This window comes from Serinus canaria, chromosome 1 (assembly GCF_022539315.1).
Source record: "Serinus canaria isolate serCan28SL12 chromosome 1, serCan2020, whole genome shotgun sequence".
Lineage (NCBI taxonomy): Eukaryota > Metazoa > Chordata > Aves > Passeriformes > Fringillidae > Serinus > Serinus canaria.
Genome location: NC_066313.1, coordinates 110,339,804 through 110,364,385, shown reverse-complemented (window position 1 = coordinate 110,364,385; position 24,582 = coordinate 110,339,804). Strand labels below are relative to the sequence as shown.

General features: G+C 42.5%; 1 protein-coding gene across 3 annotated transcripts; it reads left to right on the top strand.

Annotated features, from left to right (window-relative positions):
* Positions 1-4,437: 4,437 nt before the first annotated feature.
* Positions 4,438-17,678, top strand: FAM3B (FAM3 metabolism regulating signaling molecule B). Of its 3 annotated transcripts, none has more exons than XM_050984543.1 (8): positions 4,438-4,606; positions 9,138-9,185; positions 9,927-10,050; positions 10,740-10,798; positions 12,320-12,370; positions 13,057-13,144; positions 13,875-14,007; positions 15,529-17,678. In XM_050984543.1, exons 1-8 carry the CDS (start codon positions 4,588-4,590, stop codon positions 15,616-15,618), a joined length of 612 nt encoding a protein of 203 aa, XP_050840500.1. In that variant the 5' UTR covers positions 4,438-4,587; the 3' UTR covers positions 15,619-17,678. The 3 variants fall into 3 exon arrangements, with proteins under 3 accessions (XP_050840500.1, XP_018768959.1, XP_050840348.1); XM_018913414.3 differs by having other exon boundaries at positions 4,441-4,606; positions 9,048-9,185; XM_050984391.1 differs by lacking the exon at positions 4,438-4,606 and adding an exon at positions 4,613-5,324 and having other exon boundaries at positions 9,048-9,185.
* The last annotated feature ends 6,904 nt before the right edge of the window (positions 17,679-24,582 follow it).

Sequence of the window (24,582 nt, the reverse complement as noted above, 5' to 3'; positions counted from 1 at the left end):
TTACTATTCTCCCCTTTCTCCACCAAAACAAACTCTTTAAAAATAAATGGCTTGTGGTTTCTTTGGCTTTTTTTTTCCTTGAAGAGGCTGACAAGTACCACTTGCCTACACCTTGACTCATCATCTGTTTGGCTAGGGAATTCAATAGCTTTCCCCAAGAAATCCAGGTTATTGTAAAGAATACAGAGATCTGTGCAGCCAGTGCCTACACAAACACTAGAGTATTGGATTTTTACAGCAGTTACCTAGATGAGACTGCTTTCTATGAATAAACAAGGTATTATGTTTCTTCAAATTCTTTCTTTTCATGCACCCAGAATTCTGAAGTACTATGAGTAGGAATACTATTTACTTTTCCCTTGAGTGCTTTTTAATTGTAAATTTAACATTACTTTCAGCTTTCTGTATTCTTATTGAATGAAATTCTTTTTATTGTTGGACAACTTGAACATTCTCTAGGCTTGTGGTTTATACTGATTTTTAACTGCTGATTTATTTTTGACTGCTGATGTATCCATCTTCAATCTGGATCAAGTGCAATTAAATGTATTGTCCATATGTTTCTCTGGATTAACAAAGCAGAAGAAAAACACACAAAGCAGGCCAGAAATGCCCCAGACTCACAAACTTTACAGGTTTTCCAGCTTATCAGCTGAAAGCAATCAATGCTTGCTTTTTGCCCTTGGTTAAATGAGCCAAGATCCATTTTTGCATATCTTGGGGAAGGTGACTTTAATCCTTTATATCCACAAAAGAAGTATCTAAAAGTTCTCATCTTGTTTTAAGTGTATGCTCCTGGGTTTCATAAAGACAGTAATGGTATTTTAAAAAAAAAAGGGGGGGAGGGGAGGGTAAAAAACTCAAAGAAACAAACAAAAACCAGAAAAAAAAACCCAAATAAAAAATCAACAGTAATTTTATTATAATAGACATTTACATCTCTATTTCTCTATGTTCCCCTTCATGTCACCAGCACATAGACTTCTGAGTTATGGCACAGGCACATGGTGAATTATGGGTGAATTAAACAGCTGCTTTTCCACACTGCTGCTCCTGTTGTCCATGTGCATGTTCTTATCTGCCCTGAGTCTTAGGTAAAATTAGACACCAGTTGCACACTTTATGTAGGAGGTCTCTCCTTTTAAGTTCTTGTGAGCTCTACAATCAAAGATTTAGTCCAACGTTCTCTCCCTGCCGTGCTAACTCTGCCTTCCTTCTAAATCATTAAATTCTTTGAACTTGTCCTGGCAGGATTGAAAATCCACTGCTGGCCATTTGTGGGCAAGCAGAAAACACAAATTAAATTCTTACAAGGGCTGGAATGACACTTCAGCTCATTTGTTAGTCAAGTGAGGTGGATGCAGAAAATCTCTCTGTTGGTGCCACGGTTCAAAGGGCAAGTAGGAACTTGCTGGTGTAGTTTTAACTGGGTTAGACCATAAACTTCCTCTGCTGGATTTTGTGGTGATAAGACAAGAGTAAGACCCTGTAGATGCATTTACCTGCTCCATTCAGTGGCATTTGTTTCCTGAGTAGATTTCCTGTCCTGCTTATCACCAAAGGGTCTTACAGCCTCCCAGGAACTGAGTGCAGATTAATATTTTCTGAGTTTTTCTCTAAACTTTCAAATTACAGAATGAAATGTCTGCAGGATGAAATCAGAAATGATCCTTCAGAAGAGTTTTGCCCCCACATCTTTGATTAATCACTAAAGAAAGAAGTGTAGCTTGGGGTTTTTGCAGATACAACAGAGATACCTGAAGTAAAACATTTTAGAGTTTCCTCTTCCTAAGGCACTTAAAATCCCCTCAGCCACTGCATCCCTGGGATTTGGCAGGCCAGCAAACCAGGATTTGGAGCAAATGCCTGGGTGTAATTCCATGTAGTTTAGGCAATAATGAAAAGGAAACTGCTGCACTTTTCTTGTGGGTAAAAGCAGGTAAAATTTCTTTTTCTCCTATAGCCACTGATGGCCAGTGAAGTGGGTTTTTCACTGTATTGAGGTGGTGAAAAAGTTCCTACGGGCTTAAAATTTTTCCCTATGGAATCTGTGACCCACCTCTACTCATATAATAAACTTATTTCCAAATTAAATTATCCCAACTGCTAGTTAATATTCCTCGCTTTAATAAAAATAGAGAAATTTTTCATTTGGTTACCACACGGTGTTTTGGGTTTAGAGATGGATTATTGTTATTTTAAGGGCTAGAAGTGCAGTCTTCAACAGTTTCAATCATTTATTAACAGAGGCATCATTTTCTGATGTGCCAGCTTGCAGGTTAATGCTTCCTGCAGAATAATTGCATGTTTTAAAAAGTATGTCAGAGACTAATGTTGTCCTTAACTTTCTCTTGCCACCTCATAACCTTTTTTACTTTCTGTCCAATGCTTCTCAGTGCTTAAGTTTATTTGTCCCATGTTGCCTCTTTAATTATTCACACACCCAGGTGTTGTGGGATGTTGCTTTTTCATTTGCAAGCTCCAGTACATTTGAAAATAACCTGCAGCAATTACTCCCTTAGGTTTCACCTGCAATTTACAGGGTATTATAATATACCACTCACAGACAAGGACAAGAAACACCTCTCCTCCAGGGACTGCAAACATTTACAGCTTTCAGCAGTGTCCTGGGAGGAATGCAAAGCCCCACTCAGGCTGCAGTTCCTATATGAGCCCTCCTGCAGGATTTTATTCATCTGTTTGCTGAGCTAAACATAATTCCTGTGCATCATTAGAGGCAGAGGGAACAAAAGAGCTTAGTGGAAACTAAATCTGAGAGGTTTTAAGGGCAACTGCAGAATCACTTGGTGTGAGTGGTTTTCTGTGGAAACCCAGTGCTCAGGGCAGCACTGACTTTGATCCCCATTCATGGAAAAAGTTTCCTAGATTGTCAAGATAGACCAGAATCCACAAAAGTGTGAAATAGATTATAGAGAGCAGTGTAGGTGTGTCACTGGGTGAGAAATTGAGGTTTTGGGGTTTTTAGTGTGTTGTGGATGGAAGCAAGATGGAGGGCACAGGATGTGGTCCTAGATTCCTTCTTCATGCTTCTTCTTCTTCCTCCTTCTCCATGGGTTTGGGTGGCATTTTGTAATTGGGCAGGAAAGTCCCCATTGCAGCTCTGTGGGATCAGTTATTGGGGTAAAAGGGAAAATAATCCAAGTGTCAGTTCTTCATTGGATAGTTCAGTCTTAAAAGCCCTTGGAACAAGAGATTGTTGGCCATTTTGTGCCTTCTAATGAAAAGCTGCAGAACTCACATTAGTGAGACAGTTTTAGTGATAAGAAATAATAAACACCTGAGTGTGAACATGAATTACTGTCTCAAGTGCCTTCACTCCAGACCCAGAGAAACCCACAACTGGTACTGCCACAGTTTTCTAGATGAAAATTAGTGAGCCATCTCCCCCAGCAGGAAGGAAACCCCCAGGTGATCGTGCACAACACCTGGTACACAAGAAAAAATGAGCCAAGGGTGGGCTGGAGCTTCTGGTGGAAATTGTGTCATATCAGAGCTGTGATGAGGGGTGGAAAAAGGAGGAGGGGTCTCCAATGAAAAAAGCCCTGGGTGGGTTCAACAGACTCAGAAATAACTGGTTCACCTGGAGAATGGATCCAAACTCAAAGAGAGTAGGTTTAGGTTGGATATTAGGAAGAAATCCTTCCCTGTGAGGGTGGTGGGGCACTGCCCCATCCCTGGAAGCATCCAAAGCCTGAGCAACCTGATGTAGTGGGACATTCCCTGGCCATGGTAGAGGAGCTGGGAGCAGATGATCTGTAAGGACCCACAGCACAGAAGGGGAAGCAGAAGGGAAAAGAAGGAAGGGAGAAAGGGAGAGGAAAGAAAAGAAGAAGAAAGAGAGAAGAAGGGAGAGAGAATGGGGGGGGGGGGGGGGGGGGAAAAGGAAGGAAGAAAAGAGGAAGAAGGGAAGGGAAGGGAAGGGAAGGGAAGGGAGGGAGGGAAGGGAAGGGAAGGGAAGGGAAGGGAAGGGAAGGGAAGGGAAGGGAAGGAAGGGAAGGGAAGGGAAGGGAGAAAGAAAAGAAAAGAGAAAAGAGAGAAAAAGGAAAGGAGGAAAGGAAAGGAAGGAAAGGAAAGGAAAGGAAAGGAAAGGACAGGAAAGGAAAGGAAAGAAAGGAAAGGAAAGGAAGGGAAAGGAAAGGAAAGGAAAGAGGGAAAGGAAAGGAAAAGGGAAAGGAAGGGAAAAGGGAAGGAAAGGGAAAAGGGAAAGGAAAGGGAAAAGGGAAAGGAAAGGGAAAAGGGAAAGGAAAGGGAAAAGGGAAAGGAAAGGGAAAAGGGAAAGGAAAGGGAAAAGGGAAAGGGAAAGGGAAAGGGAAAAGGGAAAGGGAAAAGGGAAAGGGAAAAGGAAAAGGAAAAGGGAAAGGAAAAGGAAAAGAAAAGGAGTGGCATAGAGTCTCCTTCTGTCCCGCGGCCAGCTGGGTGCTCTCTGCGGAGAATAATTTCAAGTTGTTTCACCGGGGCGGTGCGGCGCTTACGGGCGGCCGCTCCCCTTCCCGCTGTCTTCCCGGTGCTGGCAGGGGAAGGCTGGGAGAGGGACGAGGAGGAGGAGGAGGAGGAGGAGGAATAATAATGAAGCTGACCCGGCACTGTGAGTAGGATGTGCCCCGGAGCCGCTCCGGGTGGGATGAGACCCCCATGGCCAAGGGGAAGGGGCGAGAGCGCTGATGCCGGCTGAAAACCCAGCTCTTAGTGTGGAATAATTCATGCTCGAGTCTTAAACATATCCTCTTTTCTTTAAGTTTTTTCGCTCTGTTCAAGCCCAGCTGCGTGCAAACAGTGTGTATTAGCGAGGTGTGGCTGCGTGGGGGTTTGGAATCAGCTAAACACAGAATGAGCCAGTACGGGGCTTACCCTCAGTGATTTAGATGTTCCAAGAGGCACCTGAGGGACCAGGGAAACTGGGAGCTGCTGAAAGGTGGAAATGCTGACACAGGACCCGAGGGCAGGGCAGGAAGCTCCCTCAGGGGAGAGGAGATATTAGGAGAGGAGATATTGGGATTTTAGGGAAGGGTTTTTCACTCACAGGGTGGTCAGGCACTGAACAGCTCCCCAGGGAAGAGGGGAGCACTGAACTTGACTGAACTCAAGAAGGGTTTGGACAATGCTGTCAGACACAGGGTGGGATTGTTGGGGTGTCCTGTGCTGGGCCAGGCGTTGGATGATCTTTGTGGGTCCCTTTAAATTCAGGATATTTTGTGATTCTGTCATTTTTTCCTTATGCTCTGCTGTTTTACGTGTCCTGCCACACCTCTATGCTGACTGTCCTTCCTCCTGGCTTCTCTGTGCCACCTCCTCTGCCTGGCACTGTGAGTATTGTGAGGGTCCCTGCCTCGTGACAGTGACAACTCTCAGGGAGCTCCTCCGTGGCAGAAATGGAGTGAGGGAGGCACAGCAATGCCCCTGCAGCTCAGTGTCCCCACACTGCTCCTTGGTGCTGAGCAACCACAGCCTCCAATAACAGCAAAAGCACAGTCTGACTTTCCTGCATGTAGGCTGCACTTTGTGCTTTACTGTGCTTTATTGTGCTCTTGATTATCTTAACTTCGTCTGAGCTTGCAGCTTCGCTGTTAACTGTGTAGAGGTCTGCACATCTGCAGAGGAACCCAAAAATGAATGTATGTGTGCAGGATAACCTCAGTAAACCTAAGAGAGCCAGCTGGACCCAGCAGTTCAGGTCAGTGAGGTCTCTTGATACCTTCTGAGTCCCAGAAAGCAAAACCAAAAGTTGGTTGACAGTCAAAATATTCTGTGAGTTTTGAGAACCAGATACAAACTATGCAGGAGAGTTGGGAAAAGTATTCCTAGAGCCTTAAAAGGCATATTTCAAAAAAACATTTAGGAAGCTTGTGTTCTAAATAAAATACAGAATATATTATAGGTTCACAGAACTATTTAGGTTGGGAAAAACTTCCAAGACCATTGAGTCCAGCCTTTGATTGATCACCACTCTGTGAACTAGAGAGTAGCACTGAGTGCCACATCCAGTTGTTTCTTTCACTCCTGCGGGGATGGGTACTCCAAAGCTCCCTGGGCAGCCCCTGCCAAGGCCTGAGCCCCCTTTCCATGGGCAAATTCCTGCTGCTGGCCAAGCTGAGCCTGCCCTGGCCCAGCCTGAGGCCGTTCCCTCGGCTCCTGTCCCTGTGCCCTGGGAGCAGAGCCCGACCCCCCCGGCTGTCCCCTCCTGGCAGGGACTTGTGCAGAGCCACAAGGGCCCCCTGAGCCTCCTTTGCTCCAGGCTCAGCCCCTTCCCAGCTCCCTCAGCCCCTCCTGGGGCTCCAGCCCCTTCCCAGCTCCATTCCAGCCCCTCAATGCCTTTCTTGTAGTGAGGAGCCCAGACATGGACATAGGACTCGAGGTGTGGCCTCACCAGTGCCCAGTACAGGTGGGTCCTGCTCCTGTGGCCACCCTATTCCTGATCCCAGTTTCAGTCCATCAATCCAGCCTGTCCAGACCCCTCTGCAGAACCTTCCTGCCCTCCAGCAGATCAACACTCCCACCCAACCTCGTGTTGTCTGCAAACTGAGTGTGGCCTCAATCCCCTCCCCAATCAATAAGGACATTGAACCTGACCAGCCCCAGAACTGATCCTGGGGGACACCACTCATGACTGGGTGTGGCACCATCCCCAACAGCCTCTGAGCAGACAGTTCTTACCCCAGGGAAGATGCACCTGTCCAGGCCTGGGCTGGAGCAGGAGATGCTGTGGGAGATGGTGCCAAAGGCTTTGCTGAAGTCCAGGCACACAACATCCACAGCCTTCCCCACATCCCCCAGGGGGTCACCTGGTCATAAAAGGAGATCAGGTTGGTCAGGCAGGACCTGCCTTTCCTAAACCCTTGCTGATCCCTCGTTATCATGTTTGTGCCACGTGATCACACTCAGGGTGTTCTGTTCCATCATTTTCCCAGCCACCAGGGAACAACATCAGGCACAACAGCAGTTAGACATTGTACTTTCTCTTCTATTTAGATAAAATGCTGCACTATTGAGCCTGTTTTACAGCAGAGTTGCTTCATAATAATGATGAAAAATAGTGCAAATACATTGTAAAGGTAAACCTGCCAAGCCAACTATGGAACGAGCAAAACAAAACCTGACTGGTGCTCTCACAGATCTTTGCAATGCACCACGCCCCATCCTCTCCCTAAAAATAGTCCCTGAAATCTCTCAATAAAATTGTAATTTTCTCTTCATTCTTCCAGGGTTTTGTCTTTGAAACTTGTGATTTGGCCTCCTTTACAAATTAAATATATTTTGTGTGTAAATCTGGTAATTTATTTTTAATATTGAAAAAGAGCTAAGGTCATTCTGCTGGGTTCCACCACCTTCCTGATTTGTGCATGTGGATTTTGTCAGTGTTTGTGTTCACATCACTGCACACATGAAGTGTCAGAGTAATTTCAGTATTAATTTAGTGTGGGTTTGCACCACTACTCGTGGTGGAGTGAGAGATTTCTCTTGGGTAATACTTAGGGAAATTTATAATATCTGAAGATCCATTACATTACTTTCTCAAACTTAATCCTTTGATGAAAACACAGCAAGTTTCTCACAGTATTTTCCCTGCAGTCACACAAATGTTTCTGCAATGTTTCATTGGGCTTTTTATTTTTAAAGCTATGAGAATGCAGGAATAATCACATGGAGAAATACAAAGAGGGAGTAGCTAGAGAGGAAAAAAGTCAGTCTTTATGGTGGATTATCAACAGAACCTGTGTGAATAAAGTCTGCTCTTATGGAAAAAAAAAATCAAAGTTCCTTCTGGCAGGAATAACAGAATTTTTCAGAATTTGGATGCAGACCAATTGGGCAGAATTCACAGAAGTGGCAGAACTGGCAAAACAGGATTTGAGGAGAACAAGTAAAAAATCTGGCCTTATTCTAGAGAAAGGGTAGGGCAGAAATCTTAGTGTTCATAAAAAGCAGTTCAAAGAAGGAAAAGAGAGAATTATCTTATGAGTGTGAACTGTTATAAGGAAGATTCAGATTGGATAATACAAGATATTTTCTAGAGGGCTGGCAAAGTAAACATACTGCATAGTTTTGGATATTGGTCCTGTTGAACTCAGTTTTCAGGACTACAAAATGAATAATTTTCTCTTTTTCCACTTTAATAGACCCTTGTTTTCAAGGATTGTTCTTTGCAGATCAGGAGGTGACTCATGCCTCTAAAACAACATGCTCCACTACTGCAGTGTGATATTTCCTCATTTAGCATCATAAATTAAGGGGTGTATTTCATCAGGAAAGCCATCAGCACTTCTGGTGTTGAGGAAAAGCAGATTTTCAATAGGAGGAGGAAGCCTTTCACAACAAGGGTGCTAAAACAGTGGCACAGGTTATCCAGGGAGGAGGTGGCTGCCCCATCCCTGGAAATACCCAAGGTCAGACTGGGCAGGGCTCTGAGCAGCCTGATGCAGCTGAAGATTTCCCTGCTCATTGAAAGGAGGGAAAATTAGATTAATTAATTAGATTGAGGGTCCATTCCCAGATTATTCTTGATTCTGTGAATGCAGTGAGAGCTCATTGTGTGAAATGGATTGTTAGGGCCATGCTGGTTTTACCCAGCATGTTAAAAACGTGGATGCAGGGAATTCCCTGTTTGGTCAGCATTTAAACCATTCCTGGAGTGTTTGCATGTCTCAAAAAATCAATAGTAACTGCAAAACACCTCTGTAGTATCCAGTACTTACTTTTCAGAGTCAAAATCCTACTAGGACTGAGTTAAACTTTGTGTTTCTTTGAGGTATTCTGGATGTGAATTGAAGAGAGTGATTGGGGGAATTTTCTGCTTGAAGATCAAGTTTTAGAAACAAAGGGGGTTGTCCTTGGAGATAGGAATGCACCAAATACTCCATTGCCACATCTCTGAAGGCTGTGGTTAGCACAGTGAATCAAACAAAAACCAGCCAGTTTGGGTAGCAGTGCCAGAAAATATGACAAGATTTTTTGTGTTGTCAAAAAGTTATGAAAACTTTTTTATGTTTTTGTTGGGTGGGTTTTTTTCCTTTTTATTTTCCCCTTCACAGTTGTTCTGAGATTATTTGGACTCCTGTTGGCATCCTTGGCTGCTTGGTATTTGGGATACTTTCTTGCTGCTCATGTACCCCAACATACAGTATCTATTGCTGCACTTCAAGAGATTGGAAAGAAACCAGTGTTGAGGGGTATGTAGTTGTATTTATTTCCTTTTTTTTCTTTCTTATACTGTATCTGATATTGTGTATTTATGTGCTAAATAATAAATGGCTTGTTAGCTAAGAAATCATTTGTTATGTGCTATTATAAGAATGAAGTTGACTGTAAAGTTAATTAAAGAAAAGTTAAACCTTTTCTTAGACACTGTTTTTGAAGAACCACATCAGCCTATTTTTGCCAGTGTACAAAGGCAATTATTTGAACACTGGTGTAAGAACAACTAATTTATTTGTGAGCAAAAGAGTGCAAAGCTGCAGCTTTGTTTCTATTACACGTAATTTATATTTATGATAAACAGCTGAACCACTAACTAAACTTTGTGAGTAAATTCTCATTATTTTTTAGCTCTGACCAGGTGGTTTATTGTGTATATTTTTGTCACTCTATGACTAAGTTATTGTCTGAAAAAAGGGCTTAAAATAAGAAGGATAGCTATTCACTTCAAGCTGTTGGTAGGAAACCTTCATCCTGGTAGCCTCTGTTTCCTGTTATGTGGAATAGCAGATAATAATTACCTTATTTTCAGTTATACCTCTTTGGAAATCAGTGATCACTTCCAGCCCAAACCAACCTGTGATGAAGCTGCCACGATCCCAGGATTCCATGTTCAGATGTTTCAGTTCAGCACGTTGGCTTTAGGGGACTCATCCCATGTAGAAATTGCTCATGCAGCATCCAATAAAATGTTTTTTTCATCTTTGCTGTTGCAGCCCCAGCCCCCAAAAGGCAGAAGTGTGACCTCTGGGCTCCCTGCCCTCCTGGGAACTTCGTCTACCGCATCCTCAGTGGCGGTGGCAAACAGAGGAGGCCTAAAATCTGTTTTGAGGATGACGAGTGAGTACTATTCTAGCTTTACACCTAAGCCAGTGCTTTCTACTGTGAGCAAAAGTGTTTGGGTGTGGCTCAGTAGCAGCAACTGAGCTCCTACCAGGGGCTCCATTCTGGTGGAAAACTTCAGAATTTATCTGACAGTATTTAACTCTTCTTTTTTTTTTTTAACCTTATCTCCAGTGATTTTCTTTGTTTTTCTATATAAGCTGCAGATGACTGTTAGTTTTCAGCAAGATTTTTAGTTTTCATGGTGCAGGATAGCAGATTTACAGAATGCTGACTGCTCAGCACCTTCTGAAAGTCAGGCTCCTTCATGGCTTTTCAAACTGGACAGGTGAAATAACTTCAAAACCTTGCAGTGACCTTTCCTGGAGACATAATCCACAGAGAGTACAGTCATAAAACCACCTCATCTTGTTTGTTTTAGGGTTTTTTTTCCTCCTTTATCTTCCTGGCTGCAAAGGTATGAAATATTTTCTTGATCTGGCTCATTTTGAAAGAGTCATTGTTGAAGGAAACTGACTGATACATTTGTGCAAGATTTTTAAGCTCTTGTTCACAATAGAGTTTTGATTTAAATAACTGAAGAAAACATAAGTATCAGAAAATTACTTAGCACTGGTAAACATGACTTTGCAACAGAGCTGCTGGACAGATGTCTTTTACTGATATTGTATTTATTTCAATTCCAGGTTTATAAATGAAGGGAATTATGAACTTGGAAGTGGTATAATCATTGCCATTGTGAATTGTAAGTAAGAGAAAAAAAATGTTTGAGAGACACATACTTTTGTACTGCATTACATTACCAGTGCTCTTGGGGAGTGGATATTTGTTTGTTTTTCTTTTTTTATTCTTTTCATTTTTTTTTTTTTTTTTTTTTTTGTTTGTGGGGTTTTTTACCAGCTAGTATGGAAGGGAAAGGAAAATATTGCAAACTTGATTCATGTTAATGTAAGAAAAACAAATTTATGTGATAAAAATAGTCTTCTGTGTAAACAAAAGAGACATGTTCACAATCAATCCAGGAAAATAGAATAGAAAATGGGCACATAGATGTGGTGTATTTCATTAGACAAAAGACTTGCAGCACAGCAAGAATATCTGTGATCTCCAGCAGGAGGACTCAGCTTTCAGCTTCAGTCCTTGATAAATTATATCTGCTGCTCCACTGATAAGGGGGAGGCAGGAACTGAGAGCTGCAGTTCTGCCTCAAGGTGTAGCCATGGTACAAATTCCTTTTCCAGACTTGTTCAGGATACAGAAAGACAAACTCAAATTTTAATTCATATTAAACTGCCATTTGCTTAGAGTAAAAGCCAATGGAAGCAGCAGGTGTGCTTTATTCTAGGTTTGGAGGCACCTAAATCCAAAATTTTGATTTAGATGGATGGGAATGGTGATGAAATGCAATAATGGGTCCAGGGAAAAATGAATGCCTAAATCCTGTGGGGGAGGGGAAAAAAGGGAGTTCACAAGCACAGTCAAGCTGGCTTTGATCCCAAAACACTTATATTTTAATTTTTTTTTTTTCCTCAGTATTGCTGAGCAAGATCTTGACTTTGTCTAAACTTGTATGATTTTGCTGAGGATTAAATTAACCACTGACAAGAATCTGTTCCAATTTTTTTCCCAGTAAACTACTTTCTTTTTTCCCAACAATCATAAAAACTTTCCAGGATATAAAATATAAAAACGAGTTTCAAATGAGAGTAAGAGGAGAAATACTCATTTTAATGCACAAGCAAGATGGTAGCAAATAGAAGCAGGTAAATCTGTCCATTATCCTGCACCAGTCTGTAGCAAAACATATTTTTTTAATTGTCCACTAATTAGATCAGGCAAGATGATGACTGTTCTCAATAAGTGCCCCATGGATGAAACGTTAAACATCTCAAATACTGCACAGAATAGAATTTGGTTCATTCAAATAGTCTTAGGTTTAATCATTTTTCCTACCTATGGCTGTGACTTAGTATAGAATATTTAGATATAAAAAAATGGAAGCACACACCAGAAAATGATTTTTTTTTTTAAATAAGAAGTAAAAAACCTTTTTGTCACATTTGATGATTCGGAGACTACATGAAATAAAATATTCTCCCCAAATCTTAAACTTGTTATTTCATATTTCTTCCAATTTAAGAACTGAAAAAGAAGCCAAATAATGCTCAAAATCAGGGATGCCTAGCTTTAGCTGAAAATTCTATATTTGCCTATTGAATAAAATAATATTTGCTCATATTTAGATTTATTTTTTTTTTACTTACAGATAAAACAGGAAAACTCATATCAATAAATTTTTTTGAAATGTGGGCAGGAGGTAAGGAAAATAGTCCAATAGAGCTTTTGTTAGTGTTTCTGCATTAAGAAAAGACAGATTCATGTAATTATCCTCCTCTTTCCTGTTTGACTTTGTATTCTCAACAGGGATCAGCTAGAAACAAACAGCTGCTGTCTTCATAAAATACGTTCTGGCCAGATACGATGACAAATTTTGCCTGAAAAGCTGAATTTCTCCTGTTGGTTGAGATAGTTAATGATCTTTTTTGTTAAATTATCTTGTTCTTTTCCCTTTTTTTGTTTTGTATTTCCCTTTGGTCTCCATGATTTCAGTCTGGTTGCAATAGCACTTAACCAGAAATGACATCCAGTTGCTTCACTCAGCAAAATTCCTTTTCCTGTCATGTTGTATTTTAGTTATAAAATCATAATAGGAAATTTGCTTATCTGTCTCTTAACATCCTTCCACATAGCTGGAAAGATTATCTACTCTAACAATAGCTTTTAACACATTTTTCTAAGCTTTGAATGACAAGTTTCCTTACCTATTAGTGAGGAGAACCAGAATGCTCTGAGGCACTGGAAGGTGATTCCCTGACTCCTTAAAAATGCTTGTGACCGTGGGTGCAGGAGTAGGAATGTGATGTGTGTGCCAGGAATAACCAGCTGTGTTATTCTGGTTATTCTGTTGTTGTTGTAGTCCTATGTGTTATTATGACTCCACAGAGCACTCAGGGGAGATGATGGATTTCATCAGGAAAGCACCAGAAGGGACCCTCCTTCTGATGGCCACTCACGATGATGGCAGCACCAGGTAGGAGGTTATGGAGCCTGAGGGGCAGAGAGGTGAAAAGCTGGAAAATTCATGTTGGGAATTGGTGTAAAGGAATGGTAAATTCCATTCTACACTCAGAGTTGTTCTCTCAGTTCTTGTCTAAGGGTTTTAATTCCATGTCTTTTCCATGATTGCACATATCTGTGTGTTGGTGCTCCCTAGGATGGGTAGATATTATGTTTTTTTAAAGCACCCCAAAGGGCACTGCTGTTACCTCTGGGTCACAACCTTCTTTACTCTGAAGTGTTATTTATCCACACCTCTAATTATGATGTCTCTAGTTTGGATTCCTTCTACCATCATAATCTGATTTTTCAGGTGCTTTTGAATCTTTGGGAGATTTTAGCTGAGTTCATGATATGGTAATTATCCAGGAAAATACTTAATCCATGTTTGACACCCTTGTCCTTATTAAGGAAGGACTGAAGCACCAAACAGTATTTGATATACATTTTCCTTTCTGCTATGCTGTTACAAACAGGTTTTATTAACATCAGTCACTTACTGAGAAGGAAAAAAAATATTATAAATTCAGTTCTCTCTATGAATTCAATGTCATGCGGCTACCACAGCTCTCAGGACTATTTAAATCTCATTTTTGATTCTGCAGGCTTAATGCTGAATGTAAAACATGAATCAGCCATGGTCTTTTTCATAATTCTTCACATCCTGAATTTTTAACACTCATTTTTTCACTACGTTTTCCTAGGTTGAAAGGTGACGCCAAAAAGTTATTAGAAGAACTGGGAAGTAAAGAAATAAAGAATATAAAGTTCAGATCAAGTTGGGTTTTTATAGCTGCCAAAGGCTTCAAGCTGCCAGAAAATATCCAAAAAGAAAAGGTCAGATTTGTTTCATTTTCACTTTATATTTGTCTGTATATGAAAAAAAAAACCAACTTTGGGAATAACTTGCCCACAGGTTATGGGAGGACTAAAGATACTGTTTGTTACAGAGATTTCTGTTTGCATCTGTGCCCTTGTGTGCAGTTTCTGTAAGCCCAGTCGTGCTCATCATGTGACTGAGGCAGACAGAAATGAGAAAACCCAAAACAGAGTTCAGGTCCCTTGATGATGCTGATTCCCTCCACAGCCACGTCAGAGTTCCACAGTGGGGCTCTTTTCCCAGAATATCACTGGTTCACAGGATGGTCAGGCTGGAAGGGACCACAGAGGGTCCCTGGTGCCACCTCCCTTCTCCAGCAGGGCCATCCCCGAGCACAGGGCACAGGGCTGGGTCCAGATGGCTCTGGAATGTCCCAGGGAGGAGCCCCCAGAGCCCCTCTGGTCCCTGCTCAGGGCTGGGCACTGCCCAGGGCAGAGGTTGTGCCTCCTGGGCAGGGGAATTGCTGGGCTCAGCCCCTGCCCGTGGCTCTGGGGCCATGGCTGGGCCTGGAGCAGAGCCTGGGCTGCTCTGAGCTCTGCACACAGGGACAGACACAGGGACAGACACAGGGACAGACACAGGGACAGACACAGGGACAGAGACAGGGACAGACAGGGACAGAGACAGGGACGGACACAGGGACAGACACAGGGACAGACACAGGGACAGGCAGGGCTGAGGCCCCTCTTCCTGGGCTCCTCTCCAGCTGAGCAGCCCCAGCTCCCTCAGCCTATCCTGACCTCGCTCACACAGGGACAGCCAGAGATAGACACAGGGACAGACACAGGGACAGACACAGGAACGGACACAGGGACAGACCCAGGGCCAGGCAGGACTGAGGCCCCACTCACTGAGTCTTCTTTTCTCCAGCTGAGCAGCCCCAGCTCCCTCAGCCTTCCCTGGGCACGGAGCTGCTCCAGGCCCTTGCTCAGCTCCAGGAGCTCCTGGCCCTGCTGTGCTGAGGAGCCAGAGCTGGGCACAGCAGCCAGAGGTGCCCCAGGGCTGGGCACAGGGGCAGGGTCAGCCCTGACCTGCTGGCAGTGCCCATCCCGATGCCCCCAGGATCCCCAGGCCTCTTTGGGCTCTGCTGGACAGGGACAGCTCATTGTCCACCAGGACCCCCAGGTCCTTCTCCACAGAGCTTTTTCCCAGCAGACTGGGGTCATCCCTAACTTGTGCTGGTGCAGAATATTTTTGCAGTATTCTTCACATTTCAGATCTTCTGCTGGACAAAGATAATCAGTTTAGTGTATATCATGATAGTCATCTGTGACATAAATAAAGCACTCTGTGTAAGAGAGAAACTGGCAGAATCTTCACCCATTATGTTAAGCAAGATGTGCAACATTCTCCTCAGCTTCCCAGTCCTCCTTCATGACCTCCTCCTCTTATATAAGGTTTGACAAACTGGTATGTAAATAGAAAAAAACTAAATACTGATTTTTTTATTATTTATTTTATTTATTTTATTTTTACAGATAAACCACTCTGACAAGACAAAGAACAGATACAAAGGCTGGCCAGCTGAAATTCAAATAGAAGGCTGTATCCCAAGAAACCTGATCTGAACAAATGCATACCTCATTAATAAAGACAATTCTATATTTTTATATCCATTACTCTAATTAATTGCCTCCAGAACTCAATAAGCATCTGAACACCAGTTGTAAAAGTGGTCAGGTGCACAGTTTTTAACCTATTTTTCCTCTCTGTGGTTTTATTCTAATCTGAAAACAAGTAGGTATTTTGATAGGAAGTGAAAATAAATAGTCTGGTTTGGAAATGCAATGTTCAGGAACTCAGTCATAAAATGCCAGGATTTTGGAAAGTGAGTACATTATCATTAATACTTTTAGAGCTTTGGTGTTACTTGTTTCTTTCAGTATGTCTTTTCTTTTGGTTCCCTTTAAGCACTAATACACAAACAGGACTTAGTCTAAATTGTAATATAAAATCATTTGCAATACAGCAAATGACTTGGGTGTCAGCTTATTAATAACATTTCTTCTGTTCAGAGAAAGTATGGCAAGAACAGGCACATTTGTTGAGCTGCTTTTAGTGATGTTGACAACACAGAACAGCAATGCTAACATGTAAAGACCAGTTACTTGAATTATTTAGCCAAATTCAAGCTGCAAATCTACATAGTTTGATGTAATTGTTTTTTCTTCCTTTAAGTTCAACTTATATAAAAAAATGTAGGGACTTCATGCAAGCATAAGTGTTGTTTGTGTTAAATATAGAATCAAGTACATGATTGAAAGGAAGCTGTAGAAACATTTATTCAATTTCCCTTTTTTTAAAGCACAGCATGTGTCTGGACTGGTCTTAAGTGGTGTTTGTCCCCCTGTGGTTCAGACATCTCCCATATGGCTGATTCCTTAACTGAAGTTGCTTCCTGCAGCATTCCACTGCTATTCTAATTATTCCCCAACCATATGGAACTAACCCAAAAGGACCAAGCCAATTACATGGAGAATAACTCATCCCTATTCTTTTTATACCATTCCATGATGTGTCTGATGATTGTCCTCATCTACTCTCTCCTCCCTAGACTGAACCCACCTGTTTAAATCTTTCCTTACATTTTTTTTCTCAATATTAAAACATTAGTTCTGTGATTCCTGCTTGAAGCCCCCTTGGAAACTTCAAATGAAGCTTCAAAGCTTCAAATCTCCAACCATGGCTGCCACTTGCAGTCACTGCTGTGTTCCCAGCAGCTTTCTGGTGTTGTGTCTCTCACCAGTCCCTAAAGTTTCCTGCTACTGTTTTGCAAACTGCTCCATAGCTCAGGGACACTGCCAAAAAAACCATTTAAACTAGTCTGACTCAATTTGACTTTGGCAGACTCAGTGGTTGCTCCTTAGCACCTTGCTGATGAGATGGGTACAAACTGAGCATTTCAATAGCTGTTTCAATGTTTTTCCCTATTAAGTCATTCTTCTTAATAATAATAATAATTTTTCGGGTGGTGCCTGTGTTACTGGCAGGACATTTATTCCTTTGCATCATAATCACCCTTTGCTACATGCCTGAATTATAAAAATAACATAATTACAGTGCTAATGGCTGGCAGTCCTCAAGAATGCCAAGCTCTGTGGCAGCCCTTAAGCTCTGTGAAGTCTGACAGCCACTGCCTCCTGCTCCAGGCCACAATTAATCTCACATCAATTACAATTAAATTTTACTTTAATTTCTGTTTAGCAGCTACCATGAAGTACAACATTCTCATGCTTTATATTTCCTCTGTTCTTCAAACTCTGTAAAAATGTTCCACTCTTAGCACCAGTAAAAGCTGCACCCCTTTCATTTGAATCCAAGATCAAATCACTCTGAGAACCTTTCACAGCACAAATTCTAGCAAAATGGTCTTTAACTCTATGGTGTTTCCACTCTTGCAGAGATGAAGCTGAGTCACCTGGACTTGACTGAAGTGTGTTGATAATCTGCAGTGCTGGACAGCCATCATCAGCTTTGTTTTCATTTGTTCATGACACAGTACTTAAATATGGCAAGCAGAGGACTCTCAAGTACTATCACAACCCTCTGACCTGAAGAAATCATGCAAAAGTGATCACTTGCCACTTTTTCAATCACTATTCAGATTAAAAGCAATCTTGCAGAGTTGGTTTGAGAGTGGGATTCTGACTTTGCACCCACAGTTTGAACACTTTTAAAGGAACTGCCTCCTAGGAAGAAGTGAAAAGCTTTTTCATGGAATCCTAATTCTGAAAAATTAATCTGGGGCAAAACAGCAGCTGCAGTGGTGGAGGTCGATGTTCTCCATGCCAGCTGGTGTTGCCAACGACAAGGAGCAGGTAGGAAGTGATTTCCTGCATTCTCCTGAGCTGGGAAAGTGCTGGGAAATACCTCTGGGTGCTTATTACACACATGGGGTCACCACCATGCAGTAAAGGTAAAGCCTGCACAGAAATCCATCTTCTTCCAATCCCAGTAGGGATCTTTTTCAAATCCCATGGGAAGCCACGAGCTTTAGGCTGTGGCATGACTCAGGGTGTGGGTTTGTGGATTTAGAAGTGGGATGGAACAGCAAGTGGTAGCAGCGGTTTTCCACATCCTCTGCATCTCTAGAAGTACCCAACCTTCTGGTGCTTACCTGTCCTGGGCAGGCACTGGCAGCCACAGACGTGGCTGGAGGTCACCTTGGGTGGACACCAGCAGCTTTGCCCCCATCGTGCCAGACCTTCCTTTCCTACACTTTGCCAGGGGCTGGCTCCCATTTCCAATATGCCCAGCAGAGCATTCCACAGAGAGGTCCCTCGTTCCCCCATGTAGAAACACATTTTAGATGCTCCCATTTTTACCTCCCATGTTAACATGACAACCAGTCCCATAAAGAACAAAGTACCTGGACAAAGTTCCTTTTTTACTTCTCTATTTAAGAGCATGAAAAGTATTTCAGGGTCCTGACATGTCTCTTAAAAATCCCTGGATCCCTGCTAGTCCAGTTTGATGGCAGCCATTGAAAATATTGATCAAATAATAAGTAACATTTCAGTTCCTCAGTGGCAACTGTTTCTTCATGTTCTTTGTGTGTTCAAAGTGGGAAGTTTCCACTATACTTAAAAGAAAAATAGAAGACAGGAAAAACAGTGAAAGATGCTCTTTTGGAGGCAGGTTGTGCTTAAAGGAAAAGTCTGACCAAGAGCAACCCACCCAGACAAGCAAAGAGAAGCTGATGCTTTTCCTTAAAACATAGTGCCTGGAGGAAAGTAATGTGTGACTGTGATTTATGTGATCTCTTCTTAGCTGCAGTGAGATGCTGAACCATGACTAGAATTCAGAGGATTGACATGGTTGGCTTGATACCATTTGAGTGACAGCAGTTCTTCATTTCTGGGGATTTAATTTCAGTTTTGATTTCAGTTCTCTGCTCTGGTTTTCGGGTTTTGTTTTTCTTTTTTTGTGCTGTGTTTTCATTTTGGTTTGGGTTGAGGGGGCTTGTTGTTGTTTTTTGGTTGCTTGGTTTGGTTTTGTGTTTTGTTTTGCTTTTCTTTCCAGGAGAGGTTTTCAGCAGCATAGGAAATGTAGCTTCTCCTCCAAAACACAGACTTTACACTCGCAGCTCCTTCTTCCAAAGTTGATCCAAAGAATAGACCTTTTGGCCTGTCTCCATCTCCATTGCAGGTCTCATTAAAAATAAAAAATATTTTTTAATAGCTATGTTTTAGCCAAAAGCAATACACATTTCAACCTTGTACTTCTCAGCTAAATCCTGTGTGGTTGTGCTTTTTATTTCCTAGGAATTCCTAGCTCCTAGGAATTCCCTAGCAGTGTTTTGTGGGAGGCTGTTCTTGACCACCCAACAAGGACAATGACCGCAACAAATGATTCTTTAAGGAACCAAGGGGATGCCTCCAAACCAGCTGCCCTTGTCCCTGTTGGGGAACTCAGCTTGCCAGGTGCTCACTGGAACACCACACAGCTGGTCCAAGCAGCCCCAGGAGGTTCCCCAAACACCTGGAGGACAACTCCTCGGTGCAGGGACTCGGGGAGCCGGCTCGCAGAGGTGCCCTCTGGGATTTGGTGTTCGTTCCCAGAGGGGCTCTCGTGGCTGCTGTGGGATTGTCTGGGCCACAGTGACCGCGCAGCTGCCGAGTTTCAGATCTCTGCTGCTCTGCTGCTTGGCTGGCTCCGAGATGGGCCAGGCACAGCTGAGCCTGGCTGGAAAAGCAGCATCTTTTATCCATGTGGCCATGGCAAAGCTGCTGTCCCAAAAGGGATTCTTTCACCCCGTGTGCAAGAAACCAATCCCCACAGAGTTCAGCTATTTCCTTTATTTACAGTTCTGCACAGAAGGAGGTGCTGGGTGGCAAATCCACAGAGCCAGCACAGTGACTATCAAAACTTTTTGTTAATGATACATTTTAGTGAATGAAGGCATTCGTGTTCATTGGCTACCAGTAATACAGTTCTCTTATTAATTATTTTTAATTATTTTTATATTTTATGGTATCATATTTAAATATTTAGATATTACATTAATATTACATGTAATCTACAATGTTGTATATCATATACTTCATAATAGATTATCCTTAAATATTAAAAATATATTTTTATTTCTAGATATTTATTATTTATGGACATTATAAAGATTAAATAATATATATATTTACATTTGTGTTTTAAAATAATCTTTTTTTTCTATTTATTATTTATAATTAAATATTAAGTTAATATTTTATCTTATTATTAACTAATATTGATTTGCAATAACTAACTGATACCTTCATATTAATGTATTAATATTTTTCTATTGGCTAGAAGATTGCCCCACTTTTTATGCTATCTAGTCTTCCCCTGTGCTCAGTCTGTCTCTTCTTTTTTCTCGCTGTGTTTCTGGGGTCACTGGGCCAGGAGTTGGTGGTCACTGTCTCCCTGTGCCAGAAGTACCTTTTCCCCAGCTGGAGCTAATTTCAGCACAGTTGCTGAGTTGGCTTTATGAGTTCTGTCCTTATCTGGGAAGTTGTGCCAAATGTCCTTGTGGCTGTCACTCTGCATCCTTGGTGTCCCCTCTGAGCAGGAGATCCTTCTCCCCAGGCTTTGTGCACCTGCCCTTGGTCTGACATGGCTGGCGCCTCTCAAGCCCTAAGCCTCAGCCAGGCCATTCTCCCCACAAGGAACTGGTGTCCCTGTCCACCAGGATGGCAGCACAACCCTCTGGGGTGTCAGCCACACCTCCCAGTTTTGTGTCACCAGCAAACTCTCTGAATGTGTGCTCTGCCCCACCATCCAGAACGGGCAGAATGGGATGAGATGAGCGCTGCCAAGGATGGGCAAATAGGGGGACTTCCCTTAGGGAGAGTGGGGCAGGGAAGGTGTTTTGGGGTGTCAGAGACACATTCAGGTGACAAGGTCCCGAAGCTGTGTGGCCTTGTCAGAGCAGATAGCAAATTTCAAGCACATTCCCAGCTCAAAGCAGAGGGAAGAAGAAGAGGGAAGTGAGGAGCTGACAGAATCCTGGAATGATGGTGGCTGAAAGGGACCCTGAAGGGACCCTGAGCAGGTGTTACAAACCCATGAGGGAAAGAGGCCTCTGCCCAAATGCAGGTGCAAAAGAGACCATATGAAGACAACATACAGATTTTATTTAACATGGATTTTATGTGACAAGAAAGGGGAGGTAGACAGATAGAAAGAAATACGAAAGAGGTGTAGGAAACAGAGCATCAGTTGGAACTAGATGATCTTTAAGGCCCTTCCACTAGCAATCATTAAATCCTGGTCTAGACACAGGAGGCCAAGTACTCACTGTATCAGCAGGACTATTTATTCAGATAAGCTACAAAAATAAATCAGAACAGTAAATCAATCCTCCCTCACTGTGCTGCAGGAGCTGACATGTTAAAAGCAAAATCCCCTTTCACAGATGACTGAAAAACAAATGTTCACCTCCCTTTCACAGGTCATTGCTGTGTGACTCATCACGAGTCTGCCTCTTCTTAAAGACACACCCCATAGTTGCAGTTGTCCAATGTTAAAGATCAGGGAATCAGACATTTATTGTGCTGCTTGCTTTCTCCTGACATGGAGGATTTCCTGATCAAGCTTTTAATTTCCTTCACTTACAACTCATCATCTATGTGCATGTGCAAGTACATTATAGTTAGACCTGGTTTAGGAACTGGTTGCTCAGTCTGACAGACAGGATTGGGGGACACAGCTACAGCTCCTGCACAAATAAACAACTGGTGATTATTAGTGATATGTAAAATGTCTGGAGCACAGAGTTTGCCAGAACTCCCTGCATTCCCTGTTCACTTTGACTACAGCACTGGCCTGACTGAGAGCATCTCTGCACATAACCAGCAACTGATCTAGAGCAATCTCTCCTTCTTTACTGAGTCCCACTTCTCACAGCTCATGTGGATAAACTGTGAGGCCTTTTTTTCTCATTTCAGGGAATGGGCCAGGATCACAGAAAGTTCATGGTTCCCTGTCACAAACCCCATGTCAGCTGATGGCAGCTGAGACCCCCCTGCAGAGGAGGGGCTGAGGGATGGTCAGACTTTGATGCTTTGACAACCTTGTTCTGGGATAGGACTTCCCTAAATACCCAGGGGAACTTCAACAAAGTAAATTTCCCAGCTCTCCACTTCTGGATTATGTAACATTCCCATCACATAGGACCCCAGTCCAGGGGTGCACTCCTCTGATCCCTTGCCTAACAATCCCATGGACCAAAAAAAGGACATTTTATTTTGCCGTTGTTATCTTAAAAATTTCATAGCACTATACTAAAACTGAGGGCTCAAGATATAGTTTCCCACAGTTTTTATTGCAGGCCACCTCAGCAGGAATGCAACACGTCCCTTATCTATCTGGGCTGGCTCTAAGTCCATCAGGGATGCAGTAAAACTAAGGAAAGGAAGGCTTCCTCTCCCTGCTCAGCAGAGCATAAATAGTCCTTGTTTATGGATATATCACTACAACCATCATTTTATAATGATGCTGATACTGATGTCTAATACCCCAGGAATTTCCCAGCCAGGAATCTGCATCTAGAGTTTTACAAGGTTTGTTTCACATAAATGTAATTTAGCCAGAAAACATCAGTGAAACACACATGTCATCAGTCAGGGATCACTGTTGTTCCTTGGAAAAAGACTCTTTCTGAAGTTCTTGAGCATTTATAAGGCACAACTGGTGCAATTCAGACGTGGCCCTGCAAATTTCATGATGCTGTTATCCCATGGCTTGCTTGTGGACTTGGCAGCTCAACCCCAGGTTTCCCATAGCAATCTCAGGCATTTGGATCCTTAAAGCTGTTTATTTCCCTGGCTGGTGCCACAGGTGCCTGTGACTTTTGAGGGGCAAAGGGTCAGTGCAGGGTCTTGCCTGGGGCTCCCACCCCCCAGAGCTCAACCTGCAGCTCCTGCAGCTGCACCCTGAGCCACCTGCACTGATTGTATGACTCAATTCCGTGCTGTGGGGAAAGCATTTTCCTTCTCTCACTGCTTGGTGTCTGCACCTCTGTTTGTGTTTTGCTGCAGTGAAGTGAATGTGTCAGTGAGATACTGATGTATTTCACAGCAAAGAGTGAGCATTAATTAAGTCCATAGCCTGTTTTCTAGTATGGCATAGGAGGGATAATTCAAATTGCAAGTGTTTAGCAATGGTAATTCCAGCCCAAGGAATGATCTGGCATGGAGGAAATGAGGATAGGAAAGGGTTACCCTGGCTGGAGGTGGGGATGCCACAGGATGCACTGCTCCCTGTGAGGAAGTGAGGTTCCACTGGCTGATGAGATAAGAAATGCTGCATTTCTTATATCATATCTTATCCTGGGAGCAGTCAGGGCAGCAGAGCTGTGCTGGGGGCTGGACCATGGGGATGAGGTGCCCTATGCCAATGCTCACACCATGGATACCAGGGCAAATGTAAGGAATCAGCCCATGCCACGTCTTTGCACTGTCCTTGTAAAACCACTTAGGGCAGCAGGACTCTGCTCTGGATATTGTTCAATAAATCCCTTTGCTTCTAAGCACAAACATGTGCTTAATTCACCTTGAGGGATACAAAAACCCACCACCACTGTTCCGCCAGATCCTTTGCTACCATTTAATTTCCTGTTGACAGTAGTAATTTACATGACTTGAGGAACTCATCTCTGTAATTTTTAATGTAACAAGATTAAAGAGACAGGCAGGAGGAAGGTCATGCAAAGCCAATTGCACCTGAGCAGTTCATGGACAAACACACAACATGCTGTGCTTTAGGTTTCAGACTCTCCCTGCTCCACCCAAATAGTAATATTTTAATGCTAAACAGCTGTGAGGAACTGCCTTTATTTGCCTTATCTGTAACAGATAGCACTCTTCTATTTCATTATCAAAAACTAAGGAAGTAAAAAAATGGTTAGAGAGAAATATGACTAATTGTAAATGTCCTGATGGCAACTGTTTAAATATCATAATCATAATGACCATTAACAGATTTGAGTAGCCCTTGAACAAATAGATTTAATATGCTAGAAAACAGGGTTTTAATTCTTTTTATGAAGATTGAAGAAATGGTCTCTGAGGGGGGATATTTTTCTTCATTTTTTTCATCTTCCCCTTTTTTGATAGCTTCTGCTCATTGGGGTTATTTAATTTTAGGAATCTTTTTGTGTGGAGTTTGCTTTGGAGAAGTGTCCAATCCATGGCAAAGTTAAAGCTCTTCTTTCTTTCTTTTTTGATACATCAGTTTTTGTTTCTGATAACCTTGAAATTCAGAGACAGAAAAACACTTCCCCTTATCAGCTGTTGGTGGGTTAGGCTCTTTGCTGCTTCTCAGCAAATCTTCACTCCTTTATTCAGTGAAGTTTGTACCATCCCTCTACAATAGGAAATTTCATCATTTTCTAAAGAGATTAAAAAAATGCAACATGTAATTGAAAACAAACTCAGAAGCATGGACAACAACAAAGAGGGAGTTCAGATGTCATTTCCTGGACTGACTTCAGACTGCCTTGCTTTAGACACTCTTTTTAAGCTACTTCTGGGCCAGGAGTGGAGATTTTCATT

Excerpts from the sequence above, each read along its gene's own strand:
- FAM3B (XM_050984391.1), top strand. The coding sequence starts at position 5,120 with ATGCTGTCAGACACAGGGTGGGATTGTTGGGGTGTCCTGTGCTGGGCC. Across the intron at positions 9,186-9,926 it reads AAAGAAACCAGTGTTGAGGG|CCCCAGCCCCCAAAAGGCAG; the intron begins GTATGTAGTTGT and ends TTGCTGTTGCAG. Across the intron at positions 10,051-10,739 it reads ATCTGTTTTGAGGATGACGA|GTTTATAAATGAAGGGAATT; the intron begins GTGAGTACTATT and ends TTTCAATTCCAG.